This window comes from Anomaloglossus baeobatrachus, chromosome 9 (genome assembly GCF_048569485.1).
Source record: "Anomaloglossus baeobatrachus isolate aAnoBae1 chromosome 9, aAnoBae1.hap1, whole genome shotgun sequence".
Lineage (NCBI taxonomy): Eukaryota > Metazoa > Chordata > Amphibia > Anura > Aromobatidae > Anomaloglossus > Anomaloglossus baeobatrachus.
Window position 1 is genome coordinate 42557321 of NC_134361.1, and position 14173 is coordinate 42571493.

At 52.6% G+C, this 14173-nt stretch overlaps 1 protein-coding gene across 1 annotated transcript in view; it reads left to right on the top strand.

Annotated features, from left to right (window-relative positions):
* The window catches only part of SHKBP1 (SH3KBP1 binding protein 1), a 94321-nt gene that overhangs the window by 21389 nt on the left and 58759 nt on the right, over positions 1 to 14173 (top strand). Inside the window, exon 7 of the mRNA XM_075323649.1 lies at positions 8706 to 8876. Within this exon, the coding sequence (XP_075179764.1) occupies positions 8706 to 8876 (171 nt within the window). The remainder of the gene's footprint in view (positions 1 to 8705; positions 8877 to 14173) is intronic.

Genomic DNA, 14173 nt, shown 5'->3' on the forward strand with positions numbered 1-14173 from the left:
GCCGACCGCGCTTATACGGCGGCCGCGCTTATAACTATAGTCCCCGGCTTCTGCGGCCTAGTCTCATTCTTTTCCCGCCCCCAGCCCTGCCAGTCAGGGGAAGGGCGGGACGCTGTACAGGTCGGCAGCACTGAGGGCTGGAGCATGCTTTGCATACTCCACCCCCCTCACTCTGCACAGTGGGGCACCAGTTCCCGCACTTTTCTGGGTCACGCCCACGGCTCCCTCCTCTCCCCAGGACGCTGGCAGCCATTCCTCTCAGCTCTGCTAACGCTGGAGAGGAGAGACAAGCTCAAAGAGACCCAGGCAGGAATTCTGGTGCCCACACAAACGCTTTGCGCAGGCGGTAAGCAGCACCTGTGGTGCTGGCCCCACTAGTGCAGAAGTGTATTTATAGTTTATATGATTATAGTCTATACTTTACACTGTAGGGTTCACTGTTGATTTGTGGCTATTTACCCTCCTGTATTGCTCAGAGGAGACAACATACTATGCTGCCTGTGCAGCATGTACGGCTATACTGCCGGCAGGTTCCACTGACCCTCATTGTGTACAATGCTCGGCCCCTGTGGCACTTTCTCAGCCGGAGCCTCTGCTAGGGGTGGCCCAGGGAGAACCACCTGTTAACACTGTCCAGGTGACAGGGACGGAGTTTGCAGTTTTTACTGAAAGACTTTCTGAGACTATGGCTAAGATATTAGAAGCCTTGCAGTCCAGGCCGGCATCTCAAGCCAGGGGCACTGTGGTATCATTGTCCCCTGGTTCCCCTCAGTTGGAACAGCAATGTCTTCCCGGGGTGTCTCATGGATCCCAGGGTGAGGTCTCTGACACGGACCGCAGCCCCAGACCGACTAAGCGAGCTCGCTATGAAATTCCCTCGACATCATCACAATGTTCAGGGTCTCAGCGAGAGGACTCTCTGTATGATGAAGCGGAGGTAGCTGATCAGGATTCTGATCCTGAAGCCGCTCTCAACCTTGATACTCCTGATGGGGACGCCATAGTGAATGATCTTATTGCGTCCATCAATGAAATGTTGAATATTTCTCCCTCAGCTCCTCCAGTGGAGGAGTCAGCTTCTCAGCAGGAGAAATTCCGTTTCAGGTTTCCCAAGCGTACAAAGAGTATGTTTCTGGACCACTCTGACTTCAGAGAGGCAGTCCAGAAACACCGAGCTTATCCAGATAAGCGTTTTTCCAAGCGCCTTAAGGATACACGTTACCCTTTTCCCCCTGACGTGGTCAAGGGCTGGACTCAGTGTCCCAAGGTGGATCCTCCAATCTCCAGACTGGCGGCTAGATCCATAGTTGCAGTGGAAGATGGAGCTTCACTCAAGGATGCCACTGACAGACAGATGGAGCTCTGGTTGAGATCCATCTATGAAGCTATCGGCGCGTCTTTTGCTCCAGCATTCGCAGCCGTATGGGCACTCCAAGCTATCTCAGCTGGTCAGGCGCAAATTGACGCACTCACGTACGTCTGCGCCGCAGGTGGTGTCCATAACCTCTCAAACGTCGGCATTTGCGTCCTACGCTATTAATGCTGTCCTGGACTCTGCGACCCGTACGGCGGTTGCAGCCGCCAATTCGGTGGTAATACGCAGGGCCTTGTGGCTGCGGGAATGGAAGGCAGATTCGGCTTCCAAAAAGTGCTTAACTGGATTGCCATTTTCTGGCGACCGTTTGTTTGGTGAGAGATTGGATCAAATCATCAAACAATCCAAGGGAAAGGAAACATCCTTACCCCAAGCCAAACCAAAAACACCCCAACAGAGGAGGGGACAGTCGAGGTTTCGGTCCTTTCGGGGTGCGGGCAGGTCACAATTCTCCTCGTCCAAAAGGCCTCAGAAGGATCAGAGGAACGCCGACGCATGGCGGTCTAAATCACGCCCTAAAAAGACCGCCGGAGGTGCCGCTACCAAGGCGGCTTCCTCATGACTTACGGCCTCCGAGTCCTCACACCGCATCCTCGGTCGGTGGCAGGCTCTCCCGCTTTTGCGACACCTGGCTGCCACAAGTAAAAGACCGTTGGGTGAGAGACATTTTGTCTCACGGTTACAGGATAGAGTTCAGCTCTCGTCCTCCGACTCGATTCTTCAGAACATCTCCGCCTCCCGAGCGAGCCGAGGCTCTTCTGCAGGCGGTGGGCATTCTGAAGGCAGAAGGAGTGGTGGTCCCGTTCCTCTTCAGCAACAGGGTCACGGTTTCTACTCCAACCTGTTTGTGGTTCCAAAGAAGGACGGGTCCTTCCGTCCTGTTTTGGACCTAAAACTGCTCAACAAACACGTAAGGACCAGGCGGTTCCGGATGGAATCCCTCCGCTCCGTCATCGCCTCAATGTCCCAAGGAGATTTCCTAGCATCGATCGATATCAAGGATGCTTATCTCCACGTACCAATTGCTCCAGAGCATCAGCGCTTCTTGCGCTTCGCCATAGGAGACGAACACCTTCAGTTCGCGGCACTGACGTTCGGCCTGGCGACAGCCCCAAGGGTTTTCACCAAGGTCATGGCTACAGTAGTTGCGGTCCTCCACTCTCAGGGTCACTCAGTGATACCTTACTTAGACGATCTGCTGGTCAAGGCACCCTCTCAAGAGGCATGCCAACACAGCCTCAACGTTACTCTGGAGATTCTCCAGAGTTTCGGGTGGATCATCAATTTTCCAAAGTCAAATCTGACACCGGTCCAATCACTGACATATCTTGGCATGGAGTTTCATACTCTTCCAGCGATAGTGAAGCTTCCGCTGGACAAACAGCGTTCACTACACACAGGGGTACAATCTCTCCTTTAAGGTCGGTCACACCCCTTGAGGCACCTCATGCACTTCCTGGGGAAGATGGTGGCAGCAATGGAAGCAGTCCCTTTCGCGCAGTTTCACCTGCGTCCTCTTCAATGGGACATCCTACGCAAGTGGGACAGGAGGCCGACGTCCCTAGACAGGAACGTCTCCCTCTCTCAAGCAACCAAAGCTTCCCTTCGGTGGTGGCTTCTTCCCACCTCATTATCGAAAGGGAAATCCTTCCTACCCCCATCTTGGGCGGTGGTCACGACGGACGCGAGCCTGTCAGGGTGGGGAGCAGTTTTTCTCCACCACAGGGCTCAGGGTACGTGGACTCAGCAAGAGTCCTCACTTCAGATCAATGTTCTGGAGATCAGGGCAGTGTATCTTGCCCTAAAAGCGTTCCAGCAGTGGCTGGAAGGCAAGCAGATACGAATTCAGTCGGACAACTCCACAGCGGTGGCTTACATCAACCACCAAGGTGGGACACGCAGTCGGCAAGCCTTCCAGGAAGTCCGGAGGATTCTGCTGTGGGTGGAAGCCACAGCATCCACCATATCCGCAGTTCACATCCCGGGCGTAGAAAACTGGGAAGCAGACTTTCTCAGTCGCCAGGGCATGGACGCAGGGGAATGGTCCCTTCACCCGGACGTGTTTCAGGAGATCTGTTGCCGCTGGGGGATGCCGGACGTCGACCTAATGGCGTCACGGCACAACAACAAGGTCCCAACATTCATGGCTCGATCTCAAGATCACAGAGCTCTGGCGGCAGACGCCTTAGTTCAGGATTGGTCGCAGTTTCAGCTTCCTTATGTGTTTCTTCCTCTGGCTCTGTTGCCCAGAGTGTTACGCAAGATAAGAGTCGACTGCCGCCGCGCCATCCTCGTCGCTCCAGACTGGCCGAGGAGGTCGTGGTACCCGGATCTGTGGCATCTCACGGTCGGCCAACCGTGGGCACTGCCAGACCGACCAGATTTGCTGTCTCAAGGGCCGTTTTTCCATCTGAATTCTGCGGCCCTCAACCTGACTGTGTGGCCATTGAGTCCTGGATCCTAGCGTCTTCAGGATTATCTCAAGAGGTCATTGCCACTATGAGACAGGCTAGGAAACCAACGTCCGCCAAGATCTACCACAGGACGTGGAAAATATTCCTGTCGTGGTGCTCTGCTCAGGCGTTTTCTCCCTGGCCATTTGCCTTGCCCACTTTTCATCTCAATCAGGACATCTCCTTACCCTCGTTTTGTCCTCATCCAGTTCACCAATGTGAAAAGGATTTGCACTTGTTAGATCTGGTGAGAGCACTCAGACTCTACATTTCTCGTACGGCGCCCCTGCGCCGCTCCGATGCTCTCTTTGTCCTTGTCGCTGGCCAGCGTAAAGGGACACAAGCTTCCAAATCAACCCTGGCTCGGTGGATCAAGGAACCAATTCTCGAAGCTTACCGTTCCTCGGGGCTTCCGGTTCCCTCAGGACTGAAGGCCCATTCTACCAGGGCCGTGGGAGCGTCCTGGGCCTTGCGACACCAGGCTACGGCTCAGCAGATGTGTCAGGCAGCTACCTGGTCGAGCCTGCACACTTTCACGAAACACTATCAGATGCATACCTATGCTTCGGCAGATGCCAGCCTAGGTAGGCGAGTCCTTCAGGCGGCAGTTGCCCACCTGTAGGACGGAGCCGTTACGGCTCTATTATGAGGTATTATTTACCCACCCAGGGACTGCTTTTGGACGTCCCAATTGTCTGGGTCTCCCAATTAGGAGCGACAAAGAAGAAGGGAATTTTGTTTACTTACCGTAAATTCCTTTTCTTCTAGCTCCAATTGGGAGACCCAGCACCCGCCCCTGTTTTTTGTATACACATGTTGTTCATGTTAAATGGTTTCAATTCTCCGATATTCCTTCGGATTGAATTTACTTTAAACCAGTTTATAATTTTTTCCTCCTTCTGGCTTTTGCACCAAAACTGATGAGCCCGTAGCAGTACGGGGGGTGTATAGGCTGAAGGGGAGGGGCTTTACACTTTTAGTGTAATACTTTGTGTGGCCTCCGGAGGCATAGCTATACACCCAATTGTCTGGGTCTCCCAATTGGAGCTAGAAGAAAAGGAATTTACGGTAAGTAAACAAAATTCCCTTCTTTACTCTACCATTTATAGATTCACACAGGAGCGCCTCCATCGTTTTGTTTTATTACTGGAGATATGCGGCTGCCGGAGGAGTGCGGCACAGGCTCTCTTATAGGGAATGGCGTTCCTATGTATGGGGGGAGTTGGAACAGAGGCCGATCCAGCTTTCTGCTGACCAATATCTAATGTTTTTTGTTTTTTTTTTTTTGCCTGAGCACAATTTGAGATGAGTAGGAAAGTCAGAGGAGCTCTAGCTTATGCCTCTTTCACACGTCCGTGAAAACTACGCGCGTTTTTCACGAACGTGTCAAATGTGCGTATTGCTATCCGTGATAACACACGTAGAACAGGAACTTTCTGCTCACCTGTCCCTGGCGTTGCTGTCCGCGGGGCTGATGTACAGTCTCCAGCCCTGCCGACTCCCCGCTGCTGCCGCTTCCGGTGTGCATATGCGATGAGCATAATGAGCGGGGGTCGGAAGCAAGTGACAGCAGCAGCACAGACAGCAGCGCAGGAGAAGGTGAAAAATTAACTTTATTTCACAGACACGTGTGTTTTCTCCGGTACGTGTCACACGGAGCACATCCGTGCAGTCCGTGTGACACCTGTGCTGCCGGAGAAAAATGGACATGTCTACGTGTGGGGCACATGGACACATGTATGCTCCACATGTCCATGGCAAAACACGCATGTGTGCGCAAACCCATTGACTTTAATGAATCTACGTGTGCACGTGTCTTCGGTACGTGTGAAAATGGACCTCACATGTACCAGAGATACGGACGTGTGAAGGAGGCCTTACAGAAGACTTCTATGCTCGCCATTAAGCCATGGTTTGCACATCATTGCCCGGTCCTGTACCGTGCACCTCAATCAGGTTTGTAGGATTCAAAAGGAGGAGCAGGGATGAGGCCGGAGGGAAGTGTGCATTGTGGAGACACAGCCCTATAGACTGCTATCACTAGCATGGTCTACCATGGTCCTAAATGCTTCAAGGGAGTCTGTCAGCACAGAATGACTGTTCAAACCAAGCACAGACTGGGTGCACCCTTGGTGTGGCCAAAAATTTAAAGTGCACCAATCACCAGGATTTCCGTACGTAAACTAAAACTAGTGATATACTGGTGCTATCATGCTGATTCTATACATACCTGTAGTTGTGAGATCGGATGCATAGGTTTTGAAATACAGGCAAGTAAAGTTACAGAAATGTACAGCTTTTTGATTGGCAGCAGCTGCTGAATAGCTAATAGGTGGGTTGGGTTTTGCTACCTATTCCCACCCCTGTTTGCTGTCTGGCCTCTGTAGATGCTAGACTGTATGGGCTCCTTCCAGGTACGAGTCATTTCTGTCACGTGATAGGGACGTGTTAGAAATGCAGCCCATAAAGGCCAGACAGCAGACAGGGGCGGGAATAGATAGCAAAACCCCACCCACATATTAGCTATTCGGCAGCTGCTGCCAATCAAAAAGCTGTACATGTCTGTAACTTTACTTGCCTGTATTTCAAAAACTATACCTCCGATCTGACAACTAAAGGTATGTATAGAATCAGCATGATAGTACCAGTATAGCACTGGCTTTAGTATATATAGGGAAATCCTGGTGATTGGTTCACTTTAAGTGCACCTTCCCACCTACTTGTTTACCCTGTTTCTCCACCTCCTCTATTTTGATTTGTAGTGAAGTCAAGAGATTGCAGCACTTGTTTGTACAGCTAATTGCAGTCTTCTGTCAACTCGCGTCTGGATGTTTCAGCCTCTCCCAGGCTTTCCACAGCAGTGAGAACTAAACCTCACAATGCACATTATATAGTTACAACCACAGGAAATGATATCACACGTGTACAAACAAAGAGCGATAAAAATAACTCTCAAAATTTGAATGCAATATCTACATAGGTGTAATAGAGACCCATTTCCAACAACCACCACTCCAGCGTTCTAATGGTACATTGTGTTTGCTAACTGTGTTAGAAGGCTAATGGATGTTTAGAAATCCCTTTAAAACCCTCGTGCAAGTATGTTAGCACAGCTAACACCTGGGCCTGATAGCTGCACATGTCTGCTGTTCAAATGGGTTGAAATGTGCAGGACTCTCCGCCGGCTTACTGCAGCAGCCGGTGGTGATTATACCAACATCACCCATGACGTACCCAATACGTCATATGTTGTAAAGAGGTCTGAATAAAATCCTAAGATTTCAACCTACAAAAAACTACTTAATTACCTAGAAAAGACTATTTTTAATTCATATTCTCTATTTAGTCCACAAGAATGTATTGTCTGCACCTCATGGATCCAAACGCTTCTCGTCTGAGAATAGCTTTGTTTATGCTGCCTCCCCTTGTTGGGATATTCACTGCTCCAGGACTTGGTACTTTAGTTGAGATACCGCATAATTTTTCTCCTTGAAATGTTGTGGAAATGGTAAGAGCCGATTCTGACATCTAATCGTCCTCTATTTTGATTGACAGCTCTGGCTTTATACAGACAGAGAAGGGAGTAGGTAGATGGAAAACAAGCAGAAGGTGCACTTAAATGTTGGCGATCTTTTGTCTCAGGATGTACAAATTCACTACATATCGGCTTCGTTACTACTAAGGACCCGGATCGGACGCTGAAGCCGCGCGGATCTGGATTTTTACAGTTCAGGTCCGCTCAACACTAATCGCAGTGTGTAAGGTATCCTTAAAGGCCGGTTTCACATCTCCGGTATTTTGCCGGATTCGGCGCAAATGCAGTACAGTTACATTAATTTACAGTGGAAGCGAGACACCATGCGGACACATGCGGTTGTGTATTAAGGATGTGTCCTCATGGTATCGCTCTTCCACTGTAAAAGAATGTAACTGTACTGCATGTGTGCCGGATCCGGCTTCCAGCAAAATACCAGAGATGTGAAACCAGCCTTTAAGGGTACCTTACACACTGCGATTAGTGTTGAGCGGACCCGAACTGTAAAAATCCAGATCCGCGCGGTTTCAGCGTCCGATCCGGGTCCGACCCGGACGCGGGAATCCGGCTGCACGATCTGGATCCGGGATTTTTTTTTTTTTTCCTCTCGCTTTCTCTTGCTCTCACTCGCTCTCTCTCTTTCGTCCGGACTTCTTTGCCAACCCGCGACGGATCCGCCGGACCTGGATTATTGGAAGTCCGCTCAACTCTAACTGCGATATCAGTACCGATGTCGCTAGCAAGTGTACCTGCGCCCGTCGGTTGTGCAACACGGGCAAATCGCTGCCCGTGGCGCACAACATCGCTAACACCCGTCACACGGATTTACCTTCCTGCAACGTCGCTGTGGCTGGCAATACACCTCCTTTCTAAGGGGGCGGTTCGTCCGGCGTCACAGCGACGTCACACGGCAGCCGTCCAATAGCAGAGGAGGGGCGGGGATGACTGGGCGGAATATCCCGCCCACATCCTTCCTTCCGCATTGCCGGTGGACACAGGTAAGGAGATGTTCGTCGTTCCTGAGGTGTCACACACAGCGAGGTGTGCTGCCGCAGGAACAACGAACAACATCGTACCTGCAGCAGCAACGATATTAAGGAAATGAGCGACGTGTCAACGAGCAACGATTTTTCACGTTTTTGCACTTGTTGATCGTCGCTCCTTGGTGTCACACGCTGCGATGTCGCTACCGGCGCCGGATGTGTGTCACTAACGACGTGACCCCGATGATATATCGTTAGCGATGTCACAGCATGTAAAGTACCCTTTAGAGCTCGCAGAAGGGAACGACCCGATGAACACTCCTTGATTTCAGCTTGAAAATATATATTTTGTGTTGCAGTCTTTCCAGCCAAGAAGAGGAATCGTCACAGCGTGTCCGGGCTGCAGGTCAGCTCTCGAAGTGCGGGGAATGAGCGCGCGCCAGTTCGAAGGAGTAACACTATGCCCCCCAATTTGGGGGGTGCTGGCATTCTTGGACGTCTGTTAGAAGAAAGGAGCTATGGAAATGGAGGTTGGTTGTTGTAATGTACATGTATACAATAGAGATAGATGGACATGGATCTGTAGATAACCAGTACGTGGATCCATGTAGATATTGGAAGGTTACACGAGGGGGCACCCGGCCATAAAACACGGATGCTTTTTGTCAGATTGCACATTGAGAATAGCACATTTCTTTGTCGCTCCATTGGGAGACCCAGACAATTGGGTGTATAGCTTCTGCCTCTGGAGGCCACACAAAGTAATTACACTTTAAAAAGTGTAACCCCTCCCCTCTGCTATACACCCTCCCGTGCATCACGGGCCCCTCAGTTTTTTGCTTTGTGTTGAAGGAGGCACACATTCACGCAAGCTCCACGTTTTAGTCAGCAGCAGCTGCTGACTTTATCGGATGGAAGAAAAGAGGGCCCCTATAAAGGGGCCCCCGGCATGCTCCCTTCTCACCCCACTCAGGTCGGCGGTGTTGTTAAGGTTGAGGTACCCATTGCGGGTACACAGGCTGGAGCCACATGCCGTTTTCCTTCCCCATCCCTTAGGGGCTCTGGGGAAGTGGGATCCTATCCGGTCATCCAGACACTGGGACCGGTCTCCCTCCGCAGCCCCTGGGGGAATCTGCCGGACAGGAGACGGAGTATCGTCAGGGACATGGCCCTGCATCCACAGGTACTCTGTGTCCCCGTTGGGACGGCGCATAAAGCACCTTGGGCCCGGACGCTGCAGCGACTGCGGCGGGGATATGGGTCCGGGACTACCGCGCCGACCGTGCACTGCCGGCCGGCCGCGGTTTTAACTTTAGTCCCCGGCTTTTACGGCCTAGTATTGGATTCTCCCGCCCCCAGGCCTGCCAGTCAGGGAAAAGGGCGGGACGGTCGGTATGACGCCGACAGTGAGGGCTGGAGTACACTGAGCTGTCCTCCGCCCCCCTCACTACTCACGCTGGGGCACCAGATTCCCGCACTTTTGTGACTACGCCCACGCCTCCCTCCTCCTCAGAGAACGCCGTCAGCCATTTTTTCAGCACATCTGCGGTGGAGAACTTCTGGCTGCAGCTGAGGGAGACCCGGGGCAGGGAATCTGGTGGCCACACAGAGCGGTTGGTAAGCCACACCGGTCTGCCGGTGCTGGACTCCCCAGAGTGCCGAACGGTATATATATATATCCTTTGTATATACATTGGCTGGTTCGGCTGTGCTGTAACTTGGGGCTATATATATCCCTCAGTGTTCACGGTGCTCCCTTACTTATCTCTTGGAGGACAACAACATGTCGTCTGCAAAGAGCAAGGGTACCAGGGCACAGGCTTTTTTTGCAACCTGTACCTCATGTGCGGCTATGCTACCTGCAGGTTCCACCTACCCTCATTGTGTGCAATGCTCGGCCCCTGTGACACTCACTCAGCCGGAGCCTCACGCACTGGTGGGACCCCCGGCTCAGGTAGAGACACCGGTTCCCACTGTCCAGGTGACAGGGACAGAGTTTGCAGTTTTGGCTGACAAACTGTCTGAGTCGCTTTCACAGTCCATGGCTCAGTCTATGGACAAATGGTCTGCTAAGATACTAGAAGCCTTGCAGTCCAGACCAACATCACAGATGCAGGGCACTGTGCGTTATTCGTCCCCAGATCCCCCTCAGTTGGCGCAGCAATCTGCTCCTGAGGTGACACATAGGTCCCACGGTGAGGACTCCGACTCGGACCGCAGTCCCAGACCGGTGAAGCGGGCTCGCTGGGGACCTTCCTCCACTTCATCACGCTGCTCAGGGTCTCAGCATGAGGACTCTCTAGAGGATGAGGAGGAAAGCGCAGCTCAGGGCTCAGACCCTGACGGTGCTCTCAATCTAGATACACCTGAAGGGGTCGCCATAGTAAATGACCTTATAGCGTCCATCAGCCAGGTGCTAGAAATTTCTCCTCCAACTCCAACTGTAGAGGAGGCGGCTTCACAGCAGGAGAAACACCAGTTTCGGTTTCCCAAACGTACACGGAGTGCCTTTGTCGATCACTCTAATTAATTTCAGGGATGCTGTCCAGAAGCACAGAGCATACCCGGACAAGCGTTTTACTAAGCGCCTTAATGACACACGTTATCCCTTCCCCCCGGAAGTAGTGAAGGGTTGGGCTCAGTGTCCAAAAGTGGATCCTCCAGTCTCTAGGCTGGCGGCTAGATCCATGGTATCAGTGGCAGATGGCTCATCGCTCAAGGATGCCACTGACAGGCAAATAGAGCTCATGATGAAATCCATCTATGAAGCCATAGGAGCATCTTTTGCTCCGGCTTTTGCGGCAGTGTGGGCGCTCCAAGCTATCTCAGCTTGTCTGTCTGAGATTACGGCGGTCACACGCACCGCTACTCCGCAGGTTGTGTCTCTGACTTCTCAGGCGTCGGCTTTTTCGTCCTACGCCATGAACGCCGTCCTGGACTCGGTGAGCCGTTCAGCGGTAGCATCCGCCAATTCGGTGGCAGTCCGCAGGGCCATGTGGCTACGCGAATGGAAGGCAGACTCTGCCTCCAAGAAATTCTTAACCGGTTTGCCATTTTCTGGCGACCGTTTGTTTGGCGAGCAATTGGACGAAATTATTAAACAATCCAAGGGAAAGGACTCGTCCTTACCCCAGTCTAAACAAAACAAACCTCAACAGCGGAAGTTTCAATCGAGGTTTCAGTCCTTTCGGCCCTCGGCCAAGTCACGTTCCTCCACGTCAAACAGGTCGGAGAAGGGCCAGAGAAACCCTTCTGCATGGCGGTCTAAGGCACGGCCTAAAAAGACCGCCGGAGGCACCGCCACCAAGGCGGCCTCTTCATGACTCTCGGCCTCTCCAAACCGCATCCTCGGTCGGTGGCAGGCTCTCCCGCTTTTGCGACGCCTGGTGGCCACATGTCCAAGACCGATGGGTGAGAGACATTCTGTCTCACGGTTACAGGATAGAGTTCAGCTCTCGTCCTCCAACTCGTTTCTTCACAACATCTCCGCCCCCAGAGCGAGCCGCTGCACTCTTTCAGGCGGTGAATGCGCTGAAGGCAGAAGGAGTGGTGATTCCCGTTCCCCCTCAGGAACATGGTCACGGCTTCTACTCCAACTTGTTCGTGGTGCCAAAAAAGGACGGATCTTTCCGTCCCGTTCTAGACCTCAAACTGCTCAACAAGCATGTCAGCACCAGAAGGTTTCGGATGGAATCTCTCCGCTCGGTCATCGCCTCAATGTCACAAGGAGACTTCCTAGCATCGATAGACATCAAGGATGCTTATCTCCATGTGCCGATCGCACCCGAACATCGTTTCTTGCGTTTCGCCATTGGGGACGAACACCTTCAGTTCGTGGCACTGCCATTCGGCTTGGCGACAGCCCCACGGGTCTTCACCAAGATCATGGCAACAGTGGTGGCGGTCCTACACTCTCAGGGCCACTCGGTGATCCCTTACTTAGACGATCTCCTAGTCAAGGCACCCTCCTGGGTGGCTTGCCAGCACAGCCTGACCATTGCCCTGGAGACTCTCCAGAGGTTCGGGTGGATCATCAATTTCCCAAAGTCAAAATTGACACCGACCCAATCCCTGACTTACCTCGGGATGGAGTTTCATACCCTGTCAGCGATAGTGAAGCTTCCGCTGGACAAACAGCATTCACTACAGACAGGGGTCCAATCTCTTCTTCGGGGTCAGTCACACTCTTTGAGACGCCTTATGCACTTCCTAGGGAAGATGGTGGCAGCAATGGAAGCAGTTCCCTTTGCGCAGTTTCATCTGCGTCCACTTCAGTGGGACATTCTCCGCAAATGGGACAAGAGGTCGACGTCCCTCGACAGGAACGTTTCCCTGTCAAGAGCAGCCAAAACCTCCCTTCAGTGGTGGCTTCTTCCCACTTCTTTGTCGAAGGGAAAATCCTTCCTGCCCCCATCCTGAGCTGTGGTCACGACAGACGCGAGCCTGTCAGGGTGGGGAGCGGTCTTCCTCCACCACAGGGCTCAGGGAACCTGGACTACGACAGAGTCCTCCCTGCAGATCAACGTTCTGGAGATAAGGGCAGTGTATCTAGCCCTAAAAGCGTTCCAGCGGTGGCTGGAGGGCAGGCAGATCTGAATACAGTCGGACAACGCCACGGCGGTTGCATACATCAACCACCAGGGCGGCACACGCAGTCGTCAAGCCTTCCAAGAAGTTCGGCGGATTCTGCTGTGGGCGGAAGCCACAGCCTCCACCATCTCCGCAGTTCACATCCCGGGCGTAGAAAACTGGGAAGCAGACTTTCTCAGTCGCCAGGGCATGGACGCAGGGGAATGGTCTCTTCACCCGGACGTGTTTCAAGAGATCTGTTGCCGCTGGGGAACGCCGGACGTCGATCTAATGGCGTCTCGGCACAACAACAAAGTCCCGGCATTCATGTCACGGTCTCAGGATCACAGGGCGCTGGCGGCAGATGCGTTAGTTCAGGACTGGTCGCAGTTTCGACTACCCTATGTATTTCCCCCTCTGGCACTTCTGCCCAGAGTGTTACGCAAGATCAGGTCCGACTGCAGGCGCGCCATCCTCGTCGCTCCAGACTGGCCGAGGAGGTCGTGGTACCCGGATCTGTGGCACCTCACGGTGGGGCAACCGTGGGCACTCCCAGACCGACTAGACTTGCTGTCTCAAGGGCCATTTTTCCATCTGAATTCTGCGGTCCTCAACCTGACTGTGTGGCCATTGAGTCTTGGCTCCTAGCCTCATCAGGTTTATCTCAAGATGTCATTGCCACCATGAGACAGGCCAGGAAATCAACGTCCGCCAAGATCTACCACAGGACTTGGAAGATCTTCTTAGCCTGGTGCTCGGATAGGGGTTTTGCTCCCTGGCCGTTTGCATTGCCCACTTTTCTTTCCTTTCTTCAATCAGGATTGGACAAGGGTTTGTCTCTTGCCTCTCTCAAGGGACAAGTGTCGGCGCTTTCAGTGTTTTTTCAAAAGCGTCTAGCCAGACTCTCGCAGGTCCGCACGTTCCTGCAGGGAGTTTGCCACATAGTCCCACCTTACAAGCGTCCGCTAGAACCCTGGGATCTTAACAAGGTGCTGACGGCTCTCCAGAAGCCACCTTTCGAGCCGATGCGGGAGATCTCTCTATCTCGCCTTTCACAGAAAGTGGCCTTCCTAGTGGCAGTCACTTCACTTAGGAGAGTGTCTGAGCTAGCAGCGCTGTCATGCAAAGTCCCCTTCCTGGTCTTTCACCAGGATAAGGTGGTCCTGCGTCCGGTCCCGGAATTTCTCCCCAAGGTGGTATCCTCTTTTCATCTCAATCAGGATATTTCCTTGCCTTCTTTTTGCCCTCATCCAGTTCA